Source organism: Garra rufa, chromosome 1 (assembly GCF_049309525.1).
Source record: "Garra rufa chromosome 1, GarRuf1.0, whole genome shotgun sequence".
Classification (NCBI taxonomy): Eukaryota; Metazoa; Chordata; class Actinopteri; order Cypriniformes; family Cyprinidae; genus Garra; species Garra rufa.
Window position 1 is genome coordinate 55,951,483 of NC_133361.1, and position 26,832 is coordinate 55,978,314.

Here is a 26,832-nt window from a genome sequence, read left to right on the forward strand (position 1 = left end):
CTGATTTCAAAATTTCTGTTTAAACTCAACCTGTTACGATTTTGCTTACATCTTCCTTGCAAATATATTTTTTATATTTTGTTAAAAAGTTTTTAGAGGTAAATCAATAAAAATTTGAATTTTAATAATATTTCAAGTGTGATTTATGAGATTTGTTGTATTTTTAATATTTTTTTTCTTTGTAAAAGGCAAAAAGTTGATCATACTGATTTCAAAGTTTCTGTTTAAACTCAACCTGTTACGATTTTGCTTACATCTTCCTTGCAAATACATTTTTTATATTTTATTAAAAAAATTTTAGAGGTAAACCAATAGAAATTAGAATTTTAATAATATTTCAAGTGTGATTTATGAGATTTGTTGTATTTTGAATAATTTTTTTCTTTGTTAAAGGCAAAAAGTTGATCATACTGATTTCAGAGTTAAGGGTTCACTAGTTTGGACACACATCGAACCAAACACTATCATAACATCTTAGTTGATAATTCAGTATACTTTATTTTTGACAAAACACCTCATGTTTCGGCCGTGACAGAAATGTTTTGGCTAAAACATGCTAAGATACAGAAAAATTGCACAACTGTACTAAAATTGAGTTTATTTCCCCCTAAACAAAGGATTATGTGTTCCATTTTGTCACTACTGGAACAATGATGACATGTTTTGGTCGTGACTGTTACAGTAGTGACAATTTTAATGGGATAACCAAAAAAGATGTCACTACTAAAACACCCCCAAATGTTTTGGTAGTGGCAATTTTAGATACTTTTAACCTCTTAACTGTCAACCTCATTTCTGAAAATTCATAAGAAAGTGCACTTTCGAAAAACTTAAATTATTATATTTCATGAATGCTTTTGAATACAGACCTACACTCTTAAAAAATAAAGGTGCTTCATGATGCCACAAAAGAACATTTTTTGTCTAAATGGATCCATAAAGAACCTTAAACATCTGAAGAAACTTTCTGTTTCACAAAAGGTTCTTTGTGGCAAAAGAAGGTACTTCAGATAATAAAAAGGTAAGAAAGAGATGGTTCTTTGTGGAACCAAAAATGGTTCTTCTATGGCATCCCTTGAAGAATCTTTTAAAACATCTTTATTTTTAAGAGTGTAAGGCTGGTCTCTCTTTTTAAAGAAGACAATTAGCAAATTATTACAGAAGTGAAACCATTTAATAAAATGAAAGTATTAAAAGTTATTGAAGTTTAAATTTACTGTATTTTATATAAAATACATATTGTTAAAAATAGTTAGAAATACAAAATTGCTATGAAATTAAAGCTTTATGTCTGCGTAAGTTGTGTTCCAAATTTGAAGTTGATATAAAAAAAAATTTGAGGTTCATATGCAATTTTGTTTAGGCATTATACCAAAAAAAATAAAAATAAAATAAAACAGAGGGACACCCAAACTCCATTGAATTTTTTTTTTACACATTTCTGTCACAAATCTATTAATTTCTCTCTCAGTGTTACATTTATTACACAAAAAACACCAAATATGGAATCTTGAGACTCTTGAGACTCAGACCTTTCCAATGATAAGTGCAATGGTTCACTCTTGTCATAAATTAATCTATTACTGTTCCTACATATATCTTCCAATTATACATATAGTCTGAAATTATTCAAGACACAAATTGATTCATTTTGATTCATAAGTCACTCAGGCATTGAATCATTTGCATCTTACTGAATCTTACTTTATAAGACGGAAAACAAAAAGAGAGTATGATGAGGATGTTACCTGCTTCTTAACAGTTTTTAGTTTTAGTTTAAATTTAAGGAAGTAGAGTTGCAATGAATTCAAAATCATGAAGAGAACAGAATAAAAATAGGAAGAGGACACCGCTGACCCTCATGATTGTGTGTCTTGTAACAATAAGTCAATAAAGCATCAGCTATTTTTTCTCTTTCATGCCATGGCAACTTCCCTTAAAAACGTATAAAGTTTGTTGAATAAATAAAAAAGATCAGAAGTTGAGTGAGAATCAAATTCCTGAATCATCCACACCACCATCTTTTATTGAGCCATGGCTCAGGTGTTCGTTTATTTGCCTTGTTTCTTTGTTTGTTTTGTATGATTGAGAATGACAGTTTCAGGCTTTATTGCTGTCATAAAGATCATCATGTGACAAGGCAGCTTAGGTCTGTATTCTTCTTGAGCATGTATGTACAGGTTGCCCTTACGAAAAAGACGTTTATTCAAGTGTGCTATTAGTATACGTCTTTTACACTAAAAAATAGGAAAGTATACTTTCAGTCTACTTTTTATGTACTTCTCAAAAATGCGTTTTATGTATTCTCAAAGACATTTAAGTATACTTGACTTTGAAAAAGTCTAAATATATTTGAGCAATACTTGTGCTCTGAGAATCTGTGTTTTCATTGTTATACGCTAGGGGCGCTATTACACATTTTCTGTGTATAATTTACAAAACAAGCGAAGAAGAAACCGAAACAACAGATGCAAATTATCAGACATAGATATGTAAAACTGTGTAACATTATGGAATAAAATGTCAACACATGAAGAGGTAATAATGACTGTCAAGCTTTGGGGTTATGAAACTTACCCACATTCAAGTGTTTTTTTTGTTTGTTTTTTTTTTAAAGGATGATTGAAGCTAGAATAAAATATTTTTGTTTACAAGCAGATACCATGTTCTTTTGATGTTTTGTATGTCCAGATATTCATATAACAAAATATAAACAAATTAATAACTAAAAAGGGGCATACAGTCAAGCCTGAAATTATTCATACCCTTGGCAAATTCTGACTTAAAGTTACTTTTATTCAACCAGCAAGTTTTTTTTTTTTTGACTGGAAATGACACAGGCTTCTCCCAAAAGATAATAAGATGATGTACAAGAGTCATCATTGTATACTTATCACATAAATTATACTTAAAATATACTTTAAGCTTTACTTAAATATACTTAATAAACTAAACTTGAAGTATACTTCTTTTTGGTAAGGGCGTGTCTGTCTTGTTAATAAACCAGTTGTAAAAACTGCAGACAAGAACAAAGCGATTTACAGCATTATCTAAAGAATTATAAAATACTAGAGCCCTTATTGGCAAGAATTATCAGAATATTCCTTCTAGATAGAAGAAAGACGTTTCTTTTTATTTGTTTGATACATCGTCTATGTATTTATTACAACAGTCAGAAATAAGAAGTTAAGTATAAAAGCTAGTACTCATATATCACCCTTGAGTTTTAATTATTAAGAAAGTAAAGAATTAATAATTGATCAGGTGAGCGTGCGCATATGAGAGCTCTACCCTACGGAAAAACATACGTGCTCACACAGGCTGTCCAATCAGAGGCTGAGATTCCGACGTTTCCGTGAGCGCTGACCAATCAGAGCGAAAATACCGTTAACTTCCTGCTTTGAGTGCCTGAGCCCTTAGAATAATGCTGGGAATAATAATAAACGGACGGCCGATGTTTGTAATGCACGGAATATATGAAGACTCTCTTCACAATCATTAAACTACATAGTAGGTAAGTGTATGATACTACTCAGGGAGCATTTGAAGACAGAATATAAAGCGGTTGTGTGTCGGAATTTAAATTCGTCGTCATGTCGGTTACTATGTTTTCTTTACTAAACATAACGCATATAACATCAATAGAAAAGTGCAAAAACATGACATAAACTAAATTAAATAGCGAATAATACGCTTGCAGCAATGAATCCAGTCAGACAGGTGCAAGCCGACCATCTGGTGTCCAGTTACCTGTATCTCTTACATTAGAAGGCTTTAATGTTTGTATTGAGTATTATTAATTTACATATAACATATATTATTGAAAGCCAGCATGGTTGATCGAATTAAATAAGAATTTCTAAAATACAATGTATTTATGTATTTTAATAGTGAACTTGTATGGACGTGAGTACTTGACAGTCTTGTTTAATAAGCAACAAAACGCTGTTTATATTTATATATTTGAAGCCATTTCATTTTGTAAGTGTGTATTGAATAAAATACTGTTTGAATATCATGTCGTCTAGGGCCCATGATGGCCGGGTCGCTGCTGTGGGCAGTGGATGTGTACGGGCGGGTGTTCAGTCTGTCGGCCGCTAGAGGCCGCTGGAGGCGCGCCGCGGATATCGTGCTGGAGCTGAAGCGGGTGACAGGCTCTCAGCAGTGCTGCTGGGGCGTCGGATGCGACCATCAGGTTTATCTGCATGTGTATCCCAGTCAAGTGCCTATACGCCACCAGGAAGAGACCTATGAAAACCAGGTTATCTTCTTAATCAATTGTGATTTATTAGCATGATAAAATACTGTATCTGTGTAGTGACAAAGCATGGACAGCTTAGCTGTACACAATAGTAAAAATACAGTTGGTTGCACAATAAAAATGTAATATGTGAAACATAATGTATTCATATTCACAAATAATGTATAATAATTGATATGGAACATTTTACAGAATTGGTTGGAAACATATTTTTCCACAAATTTTGTTTGTATGCATACTGTATAATATCTAAGGTACACATTTCTAGCAATTGTGCAGGTATTTCTCATATTGTATTTTTAGAAAGTTTTGGAATATTTATCCTCTCTCCAGTTTGTCACTACTGAAACACAGTAATATATAATTTAATAAGAAGGGTTATATTGACTTATATATGCAGTCAAGCCCGAAATTATTCATACCCCTGGCAAATTCTGACTTGAAGTTACTTTTATTCAACCAGCAATTTTTGTTTATGACCGGAAATGACACAGGCTTCTCCCAAAAGATAATAAGACGATGTACAAGAGGCATCATTGTGGAAAAAATATTTCTCGGCTTTTATTTAAATTTGAACAAAAAGTGTCATGTCCAAAATTATTCATACCCTTTGCAAACTGTCACAGTCTATGGGAAAATCCAAAGTTCTATACCATTCCAAATAGTCCAAGCTGTTCTAAAGCATCCTAATTACCCTGATTCATTGGGAACAGCTGTTTTAATCAACTTAACAGGTGAAAAACAGAAGCTCTCTGCTGTTGGTTTGTGGACAGTCATGGCTAAGACAAAGGAGCTCACTGAGGACCTGCGGCTGCGCATTGTGGCTGCTCACAAGTCAGGAAAGGGCTATATGACCATATCTAAATCTTTTGAAGTTCCAGTGGCTACAGTGCAAAGTATTATTAGAAAAAGCAAAAACGTTCCGCACTGTGAAAAATCTTGTGGTCGGAAGTTAAAAGTGACACCTGTGCTGGCCAGGAGGATAGTGAGAGAGGTAAACAAGAATCCAAGGATCACCACCAAGGCCATCCTGATGAATCTGGGCTCTGCTGGTGGCAACATCTCAAGGCAAACAGTCCAACGGACACTGACCACCGCTGGGTTCACAGGACGCAGACCAAGGAGGACACCACTTCTCCAGATAAGGCACACAAAAGCCCGCTTGGCCTTTGCAAATGCTCATCTGGACTAAGAAGAAGACTTCCGGTCTTCTGTTTTATGGTCAGATGAAACAACAATTTAATTGTTTGGCCACAATGATGTAGCCTTCATTTGGCTTAAAAAATGAGAAGCCTTCAACCCTAAGAACACCATCCCCACTGTCAAACATGGAGGTGGAAACCTAATGTTTTGGGGGTGAGAAATATTTTTTTCCAAAATGATGCCTCTTGTACATTGCATATAAATTAAACCAAACACTATCATAACATCTTAGCTGATAATTCAGTGATTTTACTTAAATGCTTTAATGCATAAATACTTAAATATATGTATAATAATGTACTATATTAAGTCCAAACTCACCAAGTAGTAGGATAGTAATAATGACCATAAGCATTGTAGTGTATGTTACAGACAGTACACCTGACCTGTTAAGTATCATTGTCTGTCTGTCTGTTTTACAGAGATGGAACCCAGTTGATGGTTACACAGACACACTCCTCCCGACAGACCGCTGGCAGTGGACGGATGAGTTCGGCTTGAACCCACAACCTCTCCACAGCTTTGTGTTGCCATCTGCTAACTGGGAGTGGGAAGGCGACTGGTACGTGGATGATGAAAGCTGTGGGAGAGAATCCACTGAGACAGGGGTGGGTGACACAATCTCAGACATCTCTAAACACAAGCCATCTTAACTCAAACCACTGTAAACTCAGCCTATTGCAAATTTAACCCAGCCGTCCCAAACGTGATCAGCTGTAAAATGTACCTTATCCTAACCCGTGTATACTTTAAATCTTAAAAGAATATTTTGAAAAACTGTACTTGCAGATAATATAATATCAATGAAATATAAGGTCACTGAAGTACACTTCCATTCAAAAGTGTTTGAACAGTAAGATTCTCTGCTGCTCACCAAGCCTGCATTTATTTGATCCAAAGTAAAGAAAAAACAGTAACATTTAAAAACATATTTTTTATTTAAAATAACTTTCTATTTGAATGTATTTTAAAAGGTAATTTATTCCAGTTACTCCAGTCTTCAGTGTCACGTGATCCTTCAGAAATCATTCTAATGTTATATACATAATGTTATGTGATTAGCTGCTCAGAAAATATTTATAATTATTATTTTGAAATAATATAATTATAAATAACATACTGTCTCCAAGCTTTTGAATGGTATAGTGTATAATGTTGCAAAAGCTATTTATTTTAGATGAATTCTGATCTTTGGATCTTTCTATTCATCAAAGAATCCTGATGAAAATGACTGTTTTAAATATTGATAATAATGATTGTAAAAAAAATTTGTCTTGAACAGCAAATCAGCATATTAGAATGATTTCTGAAGGATCATGTGACACTGAAGAAGAGTAATGATGCTGAAAATTCAGCTTTGATCATAGGAATTAATTACATTTAAAAATGTATTACAATAGAAAACAGTTATTTTAAATAGTACAAATAGTTTACAATATTACTGCTTTTGCTGTATTTTGAATCAAATAAATGCAGGCTTCGTGAGCAGAAGACACTTCTTTAAAAAACAGTAAAAATCTTACTGTTCAAAAACTTTTGACTGGAAGTGTAAACTTTTATTTATTAACACGTTCAATTACACTTTTAAAAAGTGCGCTTTGAAACAAAGTCAAAGTAAAAGTTTTACTTTAAAGTACATTTTAAATCATTATGTTTTAATAGGAGATACACTTATTTTATTAACATACCAAAACACATTTTGACTTTAAACATTTTAAACTTTAATTTAATTCTAAACAACATGCAATTAAGTAACTGAAAACATTACTTTTAGTTCACACTTAAGTGCATTCTTTAAAAGTATACTAAAGTGTGCTTCTTTTTCGCAAGGGTAAAACACCAAATTTTTAACAAAAAATTTAAATCATGTCAGAATGACTGTGTAATGCTACTTCCTGTGCTTTCAGGGGTGGGAGTACGCAGTGGACTTCCCTACCACCTTCACCAAAGAGAAGAAGTGGAATTCATGTGTCCGTCGCAGGCGATGGCTTCGCTACAGGAGATATAAAGCACTAGGATCGTGGGCCAAGGTATCATCACGAGAAAGACTACTAGTATTTCTATTTAATAGGGAAACCAAACTTATATCTAAAATTTGAAACTCAGTGTGAAACAACCAAAGATAAGCCAATCTGGAATGCTGTGTTCTTCGGTGTTCTGCAGAGTTTAGCTCGAACCAGCTCCAAAACACTTGCCTGCCCTGTTGAAAAAAACTGAATATGCTGCTTGGTATGTTTTGAAGCATGGCAGCTGGTTTGAGCTGGTTTAAGCTGGTCCTAAGATTGCCCTAAGTAACAGGACCAGTTTAAACCAGCTCATGACCAACTAAGTACCAGCTTAAACCAGCCCAAACCAGCTGCAATGCTTCAAAACAGACCTAACCAGCATATGCTAGGTTTTTAAACAGTGTGGAAATCTGGAGACCTTGATAAGCTGTTTTAAGTGTGTTTAATTTAGGGTTGGAGCTAAACTCTGCAGGACAGTTGCGCTCCAAGAGCAGAATTTGACACCCCTGCTTTATATTTTACTCCTATTAACTATTGACCACATATGTAGAGTTATTGAAAATGTGTGTTCTTGGTGCAGGTGCCTTTGGACAGAGGCAGACCTCCTCCAGAGCCCTTTACTGACATCAGCTGTGGAGGCTGGGACATGAGTGACAGCCCTGAGAAACACATTTACCTGTGGGCCGTGTCCCAGCAAGGAAAGGTAAGTCATTACATACTGTATTCAACCAGTGCAAAGGAATATTCCTGGTTTAAGACAAGCTCTAGAACTTATATGTGCGATGTTTACCACGATTACTACAGAATATAGTTTACATAAATATCCCACATGCATATCGCTCAGGTCAGAAGGATTTTTTAATTAGTTTTGAAAGAAATTAATACTTTTATTTAGCAAGGATGCATTAAATTGATCAAACATGACAGTAAAGACATTTACATGTTACAAACGAGTTGCATTGTAGATGCATTGTTCATTCTTAGTTTGTTAACTAATTAACCTTATTGTAAAGTGTTACCAAGATTTCTATTTAAAATAACTGCTATTCTTTTGATATTACATTATTTAATCAAAGCGTCCTGAAAAATCATGTTTCCCCAATTTATTAAGCAGATCAGCTGTTTTAAACATGGGTAATAATCAAAAATGTTTCTTGAGCAGCAGGTCAGCTTATTAGAATGATTTCTGAAAGATCATGTGACACTGAAGACTGGAGTAATGATGCTTTGCATCACAGAAATAAATACATTTCAAAATATATTCCAATAAAAAAGTCATTTTAAGTTTTAATAATATTTCGTGTTTTTTTAGGTCACAATCTAATGTTTGATTTAGGAGAACATAAAAGACTTTCAAAAATATATTTAAAAAAATCTTACTGACCCCAAACTTTTAAACTGTAGTGTGTATAAATAAATAAAACATATGTGATCCTGTGTGTATTTGTAGCAATAGCCAAAAATGCATTGTATGGGTCAAAATGATCGATTTTTCTTTCATGACCAAAATCATTAGGATATTAAATAAAGGTAATGTTCAATGAAGATTTTATTGCAAATTTCCTGCCGTAAATATATCGAAAGCCATTTTTTTATTAGCAATATGCATTGATAAGAACTTTAAAGGCGATTTTCTCAGTAGTTAAATTGGTTTTTGCACCCTCAGATTCCAGATTTTCAAATAGTTGTATCATGGCCAAATATTGTCATATATATTCATAATATTTCAACAGAATTGACCCTTATAACCGGTTTTGTGCTCCAGGGTCACATATATCAGTAACAAAAAGCAAACACAAAATACATTATGAAAAACCATAAGAGGCCAGATCTAAATAATTGTGTGTGCTAACTAACAGTATTTCACAGCTTAAGCTGTATTTAACTAGTTGTTTAACTGATAAGCAGGTTAAGAAAGATGCAGATGATACTGATGGTTTAGTATTATTTATTAGTCTTTTTTATATTTTAAGATTTTTTTTTTAGTTAAACAATTTTAGTTTAAGTTTAGTCATTTTCAGTAATGCTATGTTATATCTATATAGCTTTAATTTATATCTATTTCAGTTTTAGTTAGTAAATTTAGCACTGAAACTTTCACTTTAACATTTTATTTAAACGAATTGCCAAGGCTGTTTCCTTCTAATTCATTTTTAAAATTTTGATCTCAGCTTTATTTCAGTTAACAACATTTTTTTAAATCGTTTTAGTCTTTGCAACTGTAACAGCGCGGACTTGCAGTTGCATTACAAACTTGTGACCACTAGAGCGCACTGCTGTCCTGTGATGTCTGTTTTATATTTTGAGCTCAGCCAACACCTCCTTATGGATTAACCACTTGCTCACAAGAATGTGAATAATTTCCTGGCCGAGTGGTTCATTTAAACACTCTCTGAATGTTTTGTCATGTTTATCATGTGTTAAGAATCTCTTCATGATACCACGCAGATGTAAGGTGTGTCTGTATCTCTACACAGCTGTGGTTCCGCACAGGCATCAGACAGCAAAACCCAGAGGGGACGCACTGGGAGCCCATCCAGGTGCCCCGAGAGGTGACGCAGATCAGCGCCGGGCCGAAAGACCTGCTTTGGGTCGTTCTCTGGGATGGACAACTGCTGGCCAGAACGGGCATCAGTAAAGACTGCCCTAAAGGTCTGACACTGACAGATTTATTCCTGTCCTTTGAATTCACACATACAGTATGCAGGACATACAGTACATGTTTTGAATGACTTACACATCGCTGCTATTTACGGTCAAACTGGGATCACGGTCACGGTCATGTCAATAGCATGACAGAGGTATGGTCCTAAAGAACATGTGGTCACTTGCGCCACACTTACACATTTCTGAATGTGTTTGCATTAAATAGCAGGAAATCAATACTAATGCAACAAAAACTGCTGCTCTCATTTTTGCTCGATGCCTTTGAATCATCTCAAGTCCTCAAGTGTCCTAACAGGACAATTTTAGTACGTTTCAGTTGAAATTACATTAAAGTATATGTGACCCTTGACCACAGTCCACCAGTCTAAAAAAGTATTTTTTTTTTTAAACTGAAAAAATGAAAATTTTGAAATATTGAGAAAACTGCCTTTAAAGTTGTCCAAATTTTATTTGATTACCAGTCAAATATTAAGTTTTAATATATTAACAGTAGGAAATTTACTAAATATCTTCATGGAACATGATCTTTACTTAACATCCTAATGATTTTTGATGTAAAAGAAAAAGTCTTGCAGAATATGGCATTATGTGCTTTTTAAGTACTAATAAACAGCCAATATGCTTGTAATGCGGATGCTAATAAGCAAGTAGTTCATCTTGAGTAGTGTTCCCTAATCTTAAGTGTTACCAAGTATATTTTAGTTCACCATGATCTTTAAAAGTATATTATTTTTGTTTTTAGGCTCATCGTGGGAGCTAGTGCAGCCTCCAAATCAGAAAGGAGCTGTGCATGTCGCAGTGGGGATCAGTGTCGTTTGGGCCGTCACTAAAGACAACAAAGTAAGACGATATTTACTCTATAAATGCTCTGTACAATGCTTTTGCTTGATGTTAATATTCTGCTATGAGTTTTGCACATTCATGTAGTGCAATTAGTTATTAACAAACATGCAAACATCCTATGACCAGAATAATTGCAATGCAGTATGCAGCTTTACCTTTCGTTTTCATTAAGTACCTACAGATGTTTCTGGAGGGCCATGTTTTACAGAGTTCAGCCCCAGCCCTGATTAAACACACCTGAAGCAGCTAATCAAGGTCTTCTAGATTCTTCCAGGCATGTATGTTAGAGCTAAACTCTGAAGGATGTTGGCCCTCCAGGAGCAAAATGGACACCACTGAACTGAAAGTAATATTAGTGGCTGTTTTTGATTTTTGAAGCCTAATTGATCCAGATGATATCTCTGTGCCTTGTCATGTGACAGTGTAGCAAACTACTCAACAGTTTGTTGTTGCATAATGAGTTCAGTTTGACATGCATTTAAAAAAATAAAGCTAGTATACAGTGTATTATGGAAGCCCATTTCCGCAACGTTTTATCTCACAATTCTGACTTTTTTTTTCCACAATTTTTGAGAAATAAAGTTGCGATTCTGAGAAATAAAGTTGCAATTCTGTGAAAATAAAGTCAGAATTCTGAGAATTAAAGTTGCAATTCTGAGAAACAGTCAGAATTCTGAGAAATAAAGTTGCGATTCTGAGAAATAAAGTTGTGATTCTGAGAAATAAAGTTGTGATTCTCAACAAAGTCTAATAAATAAAGTCAGAATATATATATATATATATATATTTCAAATGTTTATATCTTTTAATTTTGATGATTATAACTGAGAACTAATGAAAACCCTAATTCAGTATCTCAGAAAAATAAGAATATTGTGAAAAAGTTCAGTATTGAAGACACCTGGTGCCTCACTCTAATCAGCTAATTAACACAAAATACCTGCAAAGGCCTTTAAATGGTCTCTCAGTCTAGTTCTGTAGGCTACACAATCATGGGGAAGACTGCTGATTTGACAGTTGTCCAAAAGACGACCATTGACACCTTGCACAATGAGGGCAAGACACAAAAGGTCATTGCAAAAGAGGCTGGCTTTTTACAGAGCTCTGTGTCCAAGCACATTAATAGAGAGGCGAAGGGAAGGAAAAGATGTGGTAGAAAAAAGTGTACAAGCAATAGGGATAACCACACCCTGGAGAGAATTGTGAAACAAAACCCATTCAAAAATGTGGGGGAGATTCACAAAGAGTGGACTGCAGCTGGAGTCAGTGCTTCAAGAGACAATACGCACAGACGTATGCAAGACATGGGTTTCAGCTGTCGCATTCCTTGTGTCAAGCCACTCTTGAACAACAGACAGAGTCAGAAGTGTCTCGACAAAAAAAAAAAAGGACTGGACTGCTGCTGAGTGGTCCAAAGTTATGTTCTCTGATGAAAGTAAATTGTGCATTTCCTTTGGAAATCAGGGTCCCAGAGTCTGGAGGAAGAGAGGAGAGGCACAGAATCCACATTGCTTGAGGTCCAGTGTAAAGTTTCCACAGTCAGTGATGGTTTGGGGTGCCATGTCATCTGCTGGTGTTGGTCCACTGTGTTTTCTGAGGTCCAAGGTCAACGCAGCTGTATACCAGGACATTTTAGAGCAATTCATGCTTCCTGCTGCTGACCAACTTTATGGAGATGCAGATTTAATTTTCCAACTGGACTTAATTGGCCAGCAAACTCGCCTGACCTTAACCCCATAGAAAATCTATGGGGTATTGTGAAGAGGAAGATGTGATATGCCAGACCCAACAATGCAGAAGAGCTGAAGGCCACTATCACAGCAACCTGGGCTCTCATAACACCTGAACAGTGCCACAGACAGATCGACTCCATGCCACGCCGCATTGCTGCAGTAATTCAGGCAAAAGGAACCCCAACTTAGTATTGAGTGCTGCACATGCTCATACTTTTAATGTTCATACTTTTCCGTTGGCCAAGATTTCTAAAAATCCTTTCTTTGTATTGGTCTTAAGTAAAATTCTAATTTTCTGAGATGCTGAATTGGGGTTTTCATTAGTTGTCAGTTATAATCATCAAAATTAAAAGAAATAAACTTTTGAAATATATCAGTCTGTATGGAATGAATGTATACATTATACAAGTTTCACTTCTTGAATGGAATTAGTGAAATAAATCAACTTTTTGAAGATATTCTAATTATATGACCAGCACCTATATATATATATATATATATATATATATATATATATGTATATAAATATATACAAAAATTATCAATGAAAATCAAATTTATTAACCCATGGAGTTCTGGATTTGGAGTCACACTCAAAATTGAAGTGGAAAAACACACTACAGGCTGATCCAACTTTGATGTATTGTCCTTAAAACAAGTCAAAATGAGGCTCAGTAGTGTGTGTGGCCTCCACGTGCCTGTATGAACTCCCTACAACGCCTGGGCATGCTCCGGATGAGGTGGCGGATGGTCTCCTGAGGGATCTCCTCCCAGACCTGGACTAAAGCATCCACCAACTCCTGGACAGTCTGTGGTGCAACATGGCGTTGGTGGATGGAGCGAGACATGATGTCCCTGATGTGCTCAGTCGGATTCAGGTCTGGGGAACGGGCGGGCCAGCCCAATAGCAACTGCTGACACACTCCAGCCACATGAGGTCTAGCATTGTCTTGCATTAGGAGGAACCCAGGGCCAACCGCACCGGCATATGGTCTCACAAGGGGTCTGAGGATCTCATTTCGGTATCTAATGGCAGTCAGGCTACCTCTGGCGAGCACATGGAGGGCTGTGTGGCCCTAAAAAGAAATGCCACCCCACACCATTACTGACCCACTGCCAAACCGGTCATGCTGGAGGATGGTGCAGTGTGAATGTTGTGCTCAGTGTGAACCTGCTTTCATCTGTGAAGAGCACAAGGCAGTCATTTTGCAGGGCTCTGGCAGTGCTCCTCCTGTTCCTCCTTGCACAAAGGAGGAGGTAGCGGTCCTGCTGATGTGTGGTTGTTGCCCTCCTCCACGTCTCCTGATGTACTGGTCTCCTGGTAGCTCCTCCATGCTCTGGACACTACGCTGACAGACACAGCAAACCTTCTTGCCACAGCTCGCATTGATGTGCATTCTGGATGAGCTGCACTACCTGAGCCACTTGTGTGGGTTGTAGACTCCGTCTCATGCTACCACTAGAGTGAAAGCACCGCCAGCATTCAAAAGTGACCTAAACATCAGCCAGAAAGCATAGGAACTGAGAAGTGGTCTGTGGCCACCACCTGCAGAACCACTCCTTTATTGGGGGTGTCTTGCTAATTGCCTATCATTTCCACCTGTTGTCTATTCCATTTGAACAACAGCATATGAAATTGATTGTCAGTCAGTGTTGCTTTCTAAGTGGGCAGTTTGATTTCACAGAAGTGTGATTGACTTGGAGTTACATTGTGTTTAAGTGTTCCTTTTATTTATTTTTTTTGAGCAGTGTATATAAACTCACGTTTGCAAGAAAAAAGTCAGAATTTGCACGTGTTTAACTTTATTTCTCATGATTGCAAGTTCATATCACAGAATTTTGAGAAAAAAGAATTGAGATAAGATGTTGCAATAACATTTTTTTTGTTCAGTGGTGGAAATGGGCTTCCATAGTGTATAGATTGGACCATGCAGTAAGCCGTGTGTTTGTAATAGGTCTGGTTTAGGAGGGGTGTGAATTCCCACAATCCCACAGGCTCAGGCTGGATCAGTATTGGTGGAGAGATGGTGATGCTCAGCGTGGGGCCCAGTGACCAGGTGAGATCAGTGAGGTATCATATTATATTGCCATTCTAACAATACTATACATACACACACTTAATTTACAACAGTTTGCAGCCAGATGGTTTTTACAGCCAGCGAATTTTCAAGGGGGCCACAAGATGACTTCAAATCTTGAAATAGTTACATTAAAGTAACATTAAAGTATTAAAACGTTGTTAAAATGCTGACATCATGCAGAAGAGTGTGTTAGACATTGGGGGGGCTTAAAAACAGGTTGATTTTTTTTTATTTTTTTTTATTTATATTTTTACATTACTTAGTGAACATAATGGAATTTGTCAAAAAATAAATACACTTTAGAATAGTTCTAAAATAGTTCTATAAAAGAAAATGCTTATATAATATTTATAAAAAGAATGATATTATAATAATTAAAAATAGCAGTTTTCTATGTTAATACCCTTTAAAATATAATTTGTTAATTTATATACAAAGCTGAATTTTCATCAGCCTTTACTCCAGTCTTTACTTCACATGATCCTTTAGAAATCATTCTAATATGCTGATTTGATACTTTTTTCAGCATTCTCAAAAGCTGAATGAGCTATCTTTTCTAATCATATGATCTTATGATCACTTTTTTATCAATTTAACACATCCTTTTAAAAAAAAAAAAAAAAAAATGCAGATCTTTGCACTTTGCAAACTTGTCTGTTACAAAGGAGTTCTATTTTTAACTTATTTATCAAAGAATCCTGAAAAACAGGTTAAAAAAAAATTAGAGGTTCAGCATATTAGAATGATTTCTGGAGGATCATGTAACACTGAAGACTGGAGTAATGGCTGATAAAAAGCTAGATTTGATCACAGGAATAAATTATATTTTAAAGTGTATTAAAATAAAACACAGCTAAATTAAATTATAATAATATTTTACAATATTACTGTTTTTTTTTTCTGTATTTTTAAGAGACATTATAAGAGACATTATTATTAAAATGCTTACTCCACTCAAATCAGACTCAAATAGGACTGAAGTACATCTTTATATGTAATTTCATAATTACTTTGATTGTCTTAAGATTTGGTTAAATACATTATGGTTAAATAAATTACTTGTCACTTAAAAAAATACATACAACTTTCATGTCATGTATTGAAACACATTTTTAATTACACATTTGTAATAATGAAGTTGCCATTTAGTACATTTAAAATATTAAATGTAAGATCAAATTACACACAACAGTTTATATTATAATTAAGTACTTTACATGTGTTTTAGTATGTTAGTCAACACATCAAAATGTGTGTACTTCTTAACAGCATGACAAGTCATATTTAACATAATGATTTGACCTAAAAGTACATTTTTAAGAAAATGTAAAAGTAAACTTAATTTGACATTATTACAAAGTGCACTTTCTGAAAGTGTACATAGTCATATAAGTGTACTGTCTTTAGGTAAACCTAAGTGGCTTCTAATTTAATTAATGTTATATTATCTGCAAGTACAGAATGTATAGATAATGTACTCACCCCCTTGTCATCCAAGATGATTAATGTCTTTCTTTCTTCAGTCGCAAAGAAATTATGTTTTTTGAGGAAAACATTTCAGGATTTCTCTCAGTATAATGGACTTCTATGGTGCCCCCGAGTTTGAACTTCCAAAATGCAGTTTAAATGCAGCTTCAAAGGACTCTGAATGATCCCAGCAGAGGAAGAAGGGTCTTATCTAGCAATAGATCTGTTATTTTCTAAAAATAAAAATGCAATTTATATACTATTTAACCTCAAACGCTCATCTTGTCTAGCTCTGCGTGTACTTTGGGCCTTGCGGTTCAAGACAGTTAGGGTATTCTTCAAAATCGTCCTACATCGCTGTTTTACCATTTTTTTGTCAAGGGTGTTTGATCTTCTTTGCACGTTCACTTTGTAAACACTGGGTTTGTACTTCTGCAGCGATGTAGGATGATTTTGAAATACCCTAACTGTCTTGAACTGCAATACCCAAAGTACCTGCAGAGCTAGACAAGACGAGCGTTTGAGATTAAACAGTATATAAATTGTAAATTTGTTTAGAAAATAACCAATCGTTTCACTAGGTGACACCCTTTTTCCTCTGCTGAGTTCGTTTAGAGCCCTTTGAAGCTGCGTTTAAACTGCATTTTGGAAGTTCAAATTTGGGGGAACCGTAGATATCCATTATATGGAGAGAAATCCTGAAATGTTTTCTTCAAAAAACATAATTTTTTTATGACTGAAGACAGAACAACTTGAACATCTTGGAAGACAAGGGAATGATTACATGATCTGTAAATGTTTGTTCTGGAAGTGAACTAATCCTTTGAGTTTAATACATACACTTTGTTTCTTCGAATCATTTACCCTAACTACAGTCGTGGCCAAAAGTTTTGAGAATTACATAAATATTGGAAATTGGAAAAGTTGCTGCTTAAGTTTTTATAATAGCAATTTGCATATACTCCAGAATGTTATGAAGAGTAATCAGATGAATTGCATAGTCCTTCTTTGCCATGAAAATGAACTTAATCCCGAAAAAAACTTTGCACTGCATTTCATTGCTGTCATTAAAGGACCTGCTGAGATCATTTCGGTAATCGTCTTGTTAACTCAGGTGAGAATGTTGACGAGCACAAGGCTGGAGATCATTATGTCAGGCTGATTGGGTTAGAATGGCAGACTTGACATGTTAAAAGGAGGGTGATGCTTCAAATCATTGTTCTTCCATTGTTAACCATGGTGACCTGCAAAGAAACACGTGCAGCCATCATTGCGTTGCATAAAAATGGCTTCACAGGCAAGGATATTGTGGCTACTAAGATTGCACCTAAATCAACAATTTATAGGATCATCAAGAACTTCAACGAAAGAGGTTCAATTCTTGTTAAGAAGGCTTCAGGGCGTCCAAGAAAGTCCAGCAAGCGCCAGGATGGTCTCCTAAAGAGGATTCAGCTGCGGGATCGGAGTGCCACCAGTGCAGAGCTTGCTCAGGAATGGCAGCAGGCAGGTGTGAGCGCATCTGCACGCACAGTGAGGCCAAGACTTTTGGAAGATGGCCTGGTGTCAAGAAGGGCAGCAAAGAAGCCACTTCTCTCCAAAAAAAAAAACATCAGGGACAGATTGATCTTCTGCAAAAAGTATGGCGAATGGACTGCTGAGGACTGGGGCAAAGTCATATTCTCCGATGAAGCCTCTTTCCAATTGTTTGGGGCATCTGGAAAAAGGCTTGTCCGGAGAAGAAAAGGTGAGCGCTACCATCAGTCCTGTGTCATGCCAACAGTAAAGCATCCTGAGACCGTTCATGTGTGGGGTTGCTTCTCATCCAAGGGAGTGGGCTCACTCACAATTTTGCCCAAAAACACAGCCATGAATAAAGAATGGTACCAAAACACCCTCCAACAGCAACTTCTTCCAACAACAGTTTGGTGAAGAACAATGCATTTTCCAGCACGATGGAGCACCGTGCCATAAGGCAAAAGTGATAACTAAGTGGCTCAGGGACCAAAACGTTGACATTTTGGGTCCATGGCCTGGAAACTCCCCAGATCTTAATCCCATTGAGAACTTGTGGTCAATCCTCAAGAGGCGGGTGGACAAACAAAAACCCACTAATTCTGACAAACTCCAAGAAGTGATTATGAAAGAATGGGTTGCTATCAGTCAGGATCTGGCCCAGAAGTTGATTGAGAGCATGCCCAGTCCAATTGCAGAGGTCCTGAAAAAGAAGGGCCAACACTGCAAATACTGACTCTTTGCATAAATGTCATGTTATTGTCGATAAAAGCCTTTGAAACGTATGAAGTGCTTGTAGTTATATCTCAGTACATCACAGAAACAACTGAAACAAAGATCTAAAAGCAGTTTAGCAGCAAACTTTGTGAAAACTAATATTTCTGTCATTCTCAAAACTTTTGGCCACGACTGTACAAGCAATAATAGAGATCTTTGCCTTAGCAAACTCTACTAACAATCTGGCTAAGTTCAGTGCCATCACACCATGCTTTAATCACTTCTGCTAATATCATATTTCATCTGGTGAAATAATCATTTTCTCCTGTGCGGACAACTCTAGTAGTCCCAGGACTTGTCCTTGGGGGACACCCGTCTGCCGCTGGGTGGGGGGCAGACAGGTCTAATTACACTCCTGTTCTCACATGTAACTCTGAGGATTAACCATCATTAGATCCCCAGACCAATATGTGCACCCTGCAGGCCGACTGTATTCACTGTCCTTTTTTTTTTTAACGCACAAACACTCATCGTCCAATCACCTTCTCCAGCTCACGCTGGCCCCTCCCTCCCGCCAAGACGGGCATGTATGGTCTGGGGGAGTCAGGTGTCCGCGGGTGTTGATTACTAGAGCCGCTGAGTCTCAGTGTGGAGTTTGCAAGCGATGCAAACCTTGTCTCTGCATCTCTCTCTCTGTAACTAGACCCTTAGACCGCCTGGCTCTTCCCGTTGCCCACTGCCGCCTCCGTCTCAGCCCAGCCATATATATACACCTCCGATTCTTTCACCCGCACACAGCCATATGGGAGCGTCTAATTTGAGTTTGGCCGCTCTCCACTATTCCATACTTCACATTTCATTACTAACCGCGCTGGCCGTGTATCTGTGCTCAGCTCAGCTGCGACGCTCGTATTTGATCCTGTTCCTCAATTTGGCTCAATCAGAAACAATATCCTGTCTATGTCAGCACATAAAAAGATCATCTCATGGCATGATGGCTTTCTGATGCCAGCTGTATTATAATGATTTAATATTGCATGGCTGTCTGTAGTGCTTGATTGTGATATAACAGGTCAGTCGGGCATTTTGTGATCATATATTTTTGTGTAACAGAGTCAAACCCTCCCAGAACTTCAATATACATTATTATTCAGTATATGCATTAATATTCGAAAGTTTGGCATTTGTAAAATGCTTTAATGTTTTTGAAAGAAGTCTCTAATGCACATCAAGGCTACATTTATTTGATTAAAAATGCTGTTGAAAGCAGTAATATAATGTATTTTATTTTTTTAAATATAATTATATATTTGATATTACATATTATTATATTTTTTTTAAATGTAATTTATTTTAATGATGCAAAGCTGAATTTTCAGCATCATTACTCTAGTCTTCGATGTCACATGATCCTTCAGAAATCGTTCTAATATGCTGTTTTGCTGCTCAAGTAACATTTCTTATTATTATCATTGTATCATATTTTTTGTAGAAAGCTGAATATCAGTAATAATTAATTTTGTAAAAATCTTACTGACCCCAAACATTTTAATTGTAGTTTATATTCTAATATATTATCCTGGGTCACAAAACCAATCTTAAACAGCATGGGTATATTTGTAGCAATAGCCAAAAATACATTGTATGAGTCAAAATTATACATTTTTTAATGCCAAAAATCAGTAGTATATTCCTACCGTAGTAAATTTCCTACCGTAAATATATCAAAACTTAATTTTTGATTAGTAATATGCATTGCTAAGAACTTAATTTGGACAACTTTAAAGGCGATTTTCTCAATATTTAGATTTTTTTGCACCCTCAGATTCCAGATATTCCAGAAAAGCATATTTATTCAGCTTTCAGATGATGGTTTTGTGGTAAAGGGGCCGCATATATACTGTGTTCAAGTTAAGAAAAAATCCTGCATGCATATTTGCCACAGTTTGAAACTCTTTAAAATTTAAATATATTTACACATGAAACTTATTTGACTTTTAGATCACAAAAGGAATTCTTTTCAAAATCTCAAATGTTGGGACTTTTGCTTGTGTTGTTAAAAGATATATACATTCATATACATAGATTAGAAGATCATTGTTTAATAATCTTTGTATTTTAGTTTTTAGTATTCAGAAGACGCATGAGAAAATACTTCAACTAAAGTAATTTTGTCACATTAAGTTAGCTATTCTGATCCAGATTTTTTTTATATCTCAGTTTGAAGAAGGTATGTAAGAACTGAGAGACTGTGGCTGGTGCAATATAAAATATAAATTTATTTTATGTGTGTTTGTTTGTGACACAGGTATGGGGGGTTGGCAGCGATGACCGGACCGTGTATTTTCGTCATGGCGTGACAGCCACAGAGGTCACTGGCAGGTCATGGGTGGCTGTGTCAGCTCAGCTTGATGGCAGTGAAAGCACAAATCATTCCAGGTAGTTGAAAAACACTGTACAGAGCAGGGATTCCTGACCAGGCTTACTTAAAGGGATAGTTCATCCAAAAAAGAAAATATATGTATATATGACTTTATTCTTTCAGATGAATACAATGAATACAAAGAGTTGTATTGAAAAATGTCCTGGCTCTTCCAAGGTTTATAATGGCAGTGAATGGCTGTTGAGATTTTGAAGTCCAGTAAAGTGCATCCATCCATCATAAAAAGTACTCCACATGGATCCCAGGGGTTAATAAAGGCCTTCTGAAATGAATCAATGCATTTGTATCAGAACAAGATCCATATTTAAAACTTTTGCTAACTGTCGAAAGAGTGGCGTTCCAGCGGATGATGTAAGACGTAGGCATAGTATAAGCTCTGATGAGAATATGTTTGTCCCGCGAAAACCAAGTTTTGTTTACAGCAAAGGAAAACCAGTCTCTTGGATTATATTGAAATCCTCTGACATTCTTCTTTACAAATCAAAACTTCTAATTTGTGACTGTTTTTTTGTTGTTTTGCTATCTCTGATCACTTTCGCATTCGTCAACACATTCAGCTACATCCTACATCATTTGCTGGAATGCCCCTCTCTCGCAAACACACATGCGACAGTTAGCAGAAGCTAGAGATTACGGTTTAAAAGTAAAAAAAAAAAAAATAATAATTTGTTACTCAGATGCATAGATTCGCTTCGGAAGGGCTTTATTAAGCCCCTGGATCCATCTGGAGTACTTTTTATGATGAATGGATGCACTTTATTGGACTCCAAAATCTCAACAGCCATTCACTGCCATTATAAAGCTAGGAGGAGCCAGGACATGTTTTAATATAATTCCGATTGTATACTCACCCTCAAGGATGGCTTGAGGGTGAGTAAATCATGGGGTAATTTTCCTTTTTGGGGTGAAGTATCCCTTTAAACAGGTTTAAGGCGGTATTTGGAAAGATTTTTATAAGTTACACCTATAAAACAGCATTTTTTGAAGAACAGAACAGATTTTGAAGTAGAAATATTAGAGCTGTGAAAGGTAAACAGTTTACATTTAACAACTTGGCAATTTCAGTTTTACACTTCTTTTTTTCCTTTTTTAACCCAATAAAAGCCTACTGCATCATATTTGATACATGAATTTCCAAGGTGTCTGAATTATCAACATGATGAAAATTTAGCTCAAAACCCAGTTTTATGCAATCTACTACATGGCGTATATGTATATGTATTAGGTATGTAAGGATATCAAAATCTCATGATAGGATATCTTAATATTAAGTCTGTGATACAATATTTTTTGAGATATAAAAAAAAGACAAAAATTGGAAAAAATAAATATTTTGTACATTTTAAATTTAAATTGTTCTATCTAATTCACGTTGACAGCTCTAACCCATGTTCTTAACTAAGAAAACTTAAGTCAGAAAAAAGTCAGTGAATTGACTTTGAATTTTAAAGGGGACTCAATCCTCTTTTAATTTGTGGTATACTGTCTCAGTCTAAATTGCATTCACACTGGTGTTTTGGAAGCCAAACAAATTAGAAAATAATAATAATAACAATTTATATTGTTATTCCTACAACAGTAATATCCATGTGTTGTAAAACAATTGCAATGTAAAATGAATATTTCATAGGTGTATCATTTTTGCTTTACACTACAGTAGGGAAATTACAATACTTCTTTCCTAATTCCTACACTTGAAAGAGATATTTTGAATTTGGACTGCAGTAACGTACCAATTTAAACCGATAAATGTCAGCAATTCATACTGAACTTTTAAGCTTTTTTTCCCAAATGTGTGAAGGGATTAAGTGCTTTTTTTGCTTTTGGGTTTTGTCAGTTTGACAGATACTGTGCCAAAGCATAATGGCCCAAAACACAACTTTAAAGACCTTTATGTTAGAATAAGAAGTTTAAATATGTTTTTAAAGCTAGTTTTTGCCTAGACTACCTGTCGTTTCATATTGTCATGTGACCACAATGATATCAAGGCAGTTTTGCTACAATACCACAATCTTGATAATACCATTACATCCCCAATATATATATATATATATATATACATATATATATATATATATATATTAGTGGTGGGCCGTTTTCTGCGTTAACGTGCTGCCATTCACGTGCGTCAATTCAGCTGTTGCATATAGTTTAATGTCTTTATTTCGGGATTATAAAAGTAAATTATAACTCACGCACGTGCCCCAGTAAAAAGGGTCTAGCAACGCACCTGCCCTGAAGCAAACCCGGCGGCTTCATAGCTGCATCCCTGTTAGCACGTCTCGTTTGATGTGGTAATTTCACAGTAGGCATACACACAGGTTAGAAGACTCGTTCTCGCCCCCTACAGTGCAATTCGGCTAGGTATACATCCGCGCTAAAATATCAAGGTGAAAGTCATCATAGCTTGCGTAGTATAGACCCAGCTCCCAACCCAACTTTGAGAATAGATTAATGGCAATATTTTTTTATCGCCCAATAAGAGTCTCACGTTAACGCCGATAACGGCCCACCACAAATATATATATATATATATATATATATATATATATATATATATATATATATATATATATTCTGTTGGCCAACACGAGCACAGAAGATGCCATTTATTTCATGCTGCAGTGTCATTTCCATCCAGCAGATGGCACCATGCCCATCAGTCTTGTGAATGGCTCTGTGTCTGTGTGTTTCCCAGTGTCCGTGTTCACAGTGATGCCAGTGTCTTCACTGGGGAGGTCACCGCTCCTTCCCAAGGTTCTGTGCTGGGCTGTGATGACACGAACATTCCAAAGCCACGTGTCCCCAAGATCACGAGCGACAGCTTCATCTCTGCGCTGGTGTCTGATCGTTCCGCTCCAGCACACGACCCACCCTCTGCGGCCCACCCCAATGTACCTGAGGAAAACCAGGTGACGAGCCAAGAGTCTGATTCCTCTGTCCTGAGCCCCAGCAGCCCGTCCGATGGTAGCGAGACGCCATGGAGTAATGTTGACCTGGAGGAGATGAAGGCCTCGGTCCCCAGCAGCGCCCGGAGCTCAGTAGCCACGTACCCCATTGAGCTGGAGCACAACACAGTAGTGCAGGAGGACGTGCCCCCCTGGGCCTGGGTCACCAGTGGAGGATGTGACATCAATTCCAGCTCACATGTTGACTGGTTTAGCATCTCAGGTGCAACATCGTTAAAAGAGAAGTTCACGTCCAGAACAAAAATGTACAGATAATGTACTCACCCACTTGTCAACCAAGATGCTCGTGTCTTTCTTTCTTCAGTCGTAAAGAAATGATGTTTTTTTGAGGGAAAACATTTCAGGATTTTTCTCCATATAGTGAACTTCTGTGGTGCCCTGAGTTTAAATGCGGCTTCAAATGTTCCCAAATGGTGTTGGAAAAAATCCCAGCCGAGGAAGAAGAGTCTTATCTAGCGAAACAATCGTTTTTTTTTTTTTACAATTTATATACTTTTTAACCTCAAACGGTTGTTTTTTCCAGTTCAAGACAAATGTCGAAAAACTCCCATCTCATTTTCTCCCTCAACTTCAAAATCGCCCTGCATTGCTCTTTTACCTTTTTTGTTCAGGGTGTTTGATCTTCTGCAGCATTGTAGGATGATTTTGAAATTATTTTTGAAGTTGAGGGCCAAAATAACATACTCTAACTGTCTTGAACCCGAAAAAAAAAAACAGAGTTCAGGCACAGCAAGAGAATACGAGCATTTGAGGTTAAAAAGTACATTCATTGAAATAAAAACTTCTTTTCGCTAGATAAGACACTTCTTCCTCGGCTAGGATCGTTTACAACCACATTCTGGATCGTTTGAAGCCGCATTTGAACTGCATTCTGCAAGTTCAAACTCGGGGCATCATAGAAGTCTACTATATGAAGAAAAATCCTGAAATGTTTTCCTCAAAAAACTTAATTTCCTTACGACTGAAAAAAAAAGACTCAAACATCTTGGATGACGAGGGGGTGAACACATTATCTGTTATTTTTTGTTCAGGAAGTGAACTTCTCCGTTAAAGTGATAGCTTATCATTTACTCATCCTCATGTAGTTGCAAACCTGCTGCATAATTTTTTTCCTATCACCGAAGGTACAAATTCTACTTTTTCTTTATGCTGTTTTATTGAAAATATTCTCTTTTCTGATTCTGTCAGATCCCGGGCCGCTCTCTCCATCCCTCACACCTGCCCTCAGTGCTGTAGACACAAACACTCAAACAGTAAGAGCACATGAGAAAGATGCCTCTATAGAGAAGGTAAACACACTGTGAGCAGGCCTTTGTGCATCACATAAGATTAATAGTGAATGGGCATCTCAGACACTGATGTATATATGTGTGTTTCAGTTTGTGCGTGTGACAAGAGGTTGTATGTGTTGGTGGAGGGACTGGCAGCCTCACCAATGGGAGGATGTCAGTGTGACACTGGAGCAGGTGACTGGTGCCGGAGCTCAGATAGGAGACATCCTTTACCTCTACTACACACACGACCAGGAGAAGAAGGTAACACACCATGAGCACAAAAAATACTTATTATGAAAATAGTCATGATAGTATCTCTTAAAGGAATAGTTCACCCAAAAATGTTCTTCTGTCTTCTGTCATTGATTACTCACCCTCATGTCGTTCCGATCCCGTAAGTCCTTCGTGCATCTTCAGAACACAAATTAAGATATTTTTGATGAAATCCAATTGTTAAAAGCATTGTTAAAAGAGTCCATGTGACATCAGTGGTTTAACCTTAATTTTATAAAGCTACGAGAATAGTTTTTGTGTGACTTTAGTCGCACAAAACGTCTTATGGGTTTGGAATAACATGAAGGTGAGTAATTAATGACAGAATTTAGGAATAAAACAGCTTATGAACCCCTTAAATGAATGTCATTACAAATGAATGAATCAAGATCATAACGTGTTTTTGAAGTAAAGTGTCATTAAACTGTATTAGTGTCAATAACGCTACGATTCTCCCAATGTGTGTGTGTCAGTATCTGTATGCTGTGATAAAGGAGGTGACAGCCCTGGTGCCCGTGTTCAGGGACTCTCTGTACACTGTGGCTGTTTACACACCAGAGAGAACCAAACAGAGGTGCCCAATTTTACTGGCAACTCCCTCTCAAGAAGACTTCAACACCTGGGTAAAATGCACAAAAAGATCTCTGTGTGACATAAAGCACACACATTATCTTTTTTCAACATCTGCTAGTAGCAGGTGAATTGAAAAATATATCCATACAGTTGAGGTCAAAAGTTTACATACACCTTGCAGAATCTGCAAAATGTTAATTGTTTTAGCTGAATAAGAGGGATCATACAAAATGTGCTGACCTGAATAAGATATTTCATATAAAAGATCTTTACACATAGTTCACAATAGAAAATAATAGTTGAATTTATAAAAATGACCCTGTTCAAAAGTTTACATACACTTGATTATTAACACTGTGTTGTTACCTGAATGATCCACAGCTGTTCTTTTTAGTGATAGTTGTTCACGAGTCTCTTGATTGTCCCGAACAGTTAAACTTCCTGCTGTTCTTCAGAAAAATCCTTTTTTCAGCATTTTTGTGTATTTGAACCCTTTCCAGAAATGACTGTATGATTTTGAGATCCATCTTTTCACACTGAGGACAACTGAGGGACTCATATGCAACTATTACAGAAGGTTCAAACACTCACTGATGCTCCAGAAGAAAAAAAGTACTGCCCTTCAGAAGCTACAAAAGATACTTACAAATTTCACAGCAGTGTTGTTTTTGACAACCATCTTAGATTTAGTCTTAGTCTTAGTCTTTTGGACTAAAATGCTTATTAGTTTTAGTCACATTTTAGTCACTTCTAAATGTGATAGTTTTAGTCCAATTTTAGTCGACGAAAAGTCATAAAGGTTTTAGTCAA

General features: G+C 36.3%; 1 protein-coding gene across 1 annotated transcript in view; it reads left to right on the plus strand.

Moving 5' to 3' along the window:
• Window positions 1-3,415: 3,415 nt before the first annotated feature.
• The window catches only part of tecpr1b (tectonin beta-propeller repeat containing 1b), a 40,550-nt gene continuing 17,133 nt past the window's right edge, over window positions 3,416-26,832 (plus strand). Inside the window, exons 1-13 of the mRNA XM_073833871.1 lie at window positions 3,416-3,514; window positions 4,029-4,261; window positions 5,887-6,072; window positions 7,372-7,494; window positions 8,051-8,173; window positions 9,948-10,122; window positions 10,880-10,977; window positions 14,669-14,770; window positions 20,799-20,929; window positions 23,632-24,104; window positions 25,091-25,191; window positions 25,282-25,437; window positions 25,923-26,072. Coding sequence (XP_073689972.1) covers window positions 4,034-4,261; window positions 5,887-6,072; window positions 7,372-7,494; window positions 8,051-8,173; window positions 9,948-10,122; window positions 10,880-10,977; window positions 14,669-14,770; window positions 20,799-20,929; window positions 23,632-24,104; window positions 25,091-25,191; window positions 25,282-25,437; window positions 25,923-26,072 — 2,046 coding nt within the window. The 5' untranslated portion in view covers window positions 3,416-3,514; window positions 4,029-4,033. The remainder of the gene's footprint in view (window positions 3,515-4,028; window positions 4,262-5,886; window positions 6,073-7,371; window positions 7,495-8,050; window positions 8,174-9,947; window positions 10,123-10,879; window positions 10,978-14,668; window positions 14,771-20,798; window positions 20,930-23,631; window positions 24,105-25,090; window positions 25,192-25,281; window positions 25,438-25,922; window positions 26,073-26,832) is intronic.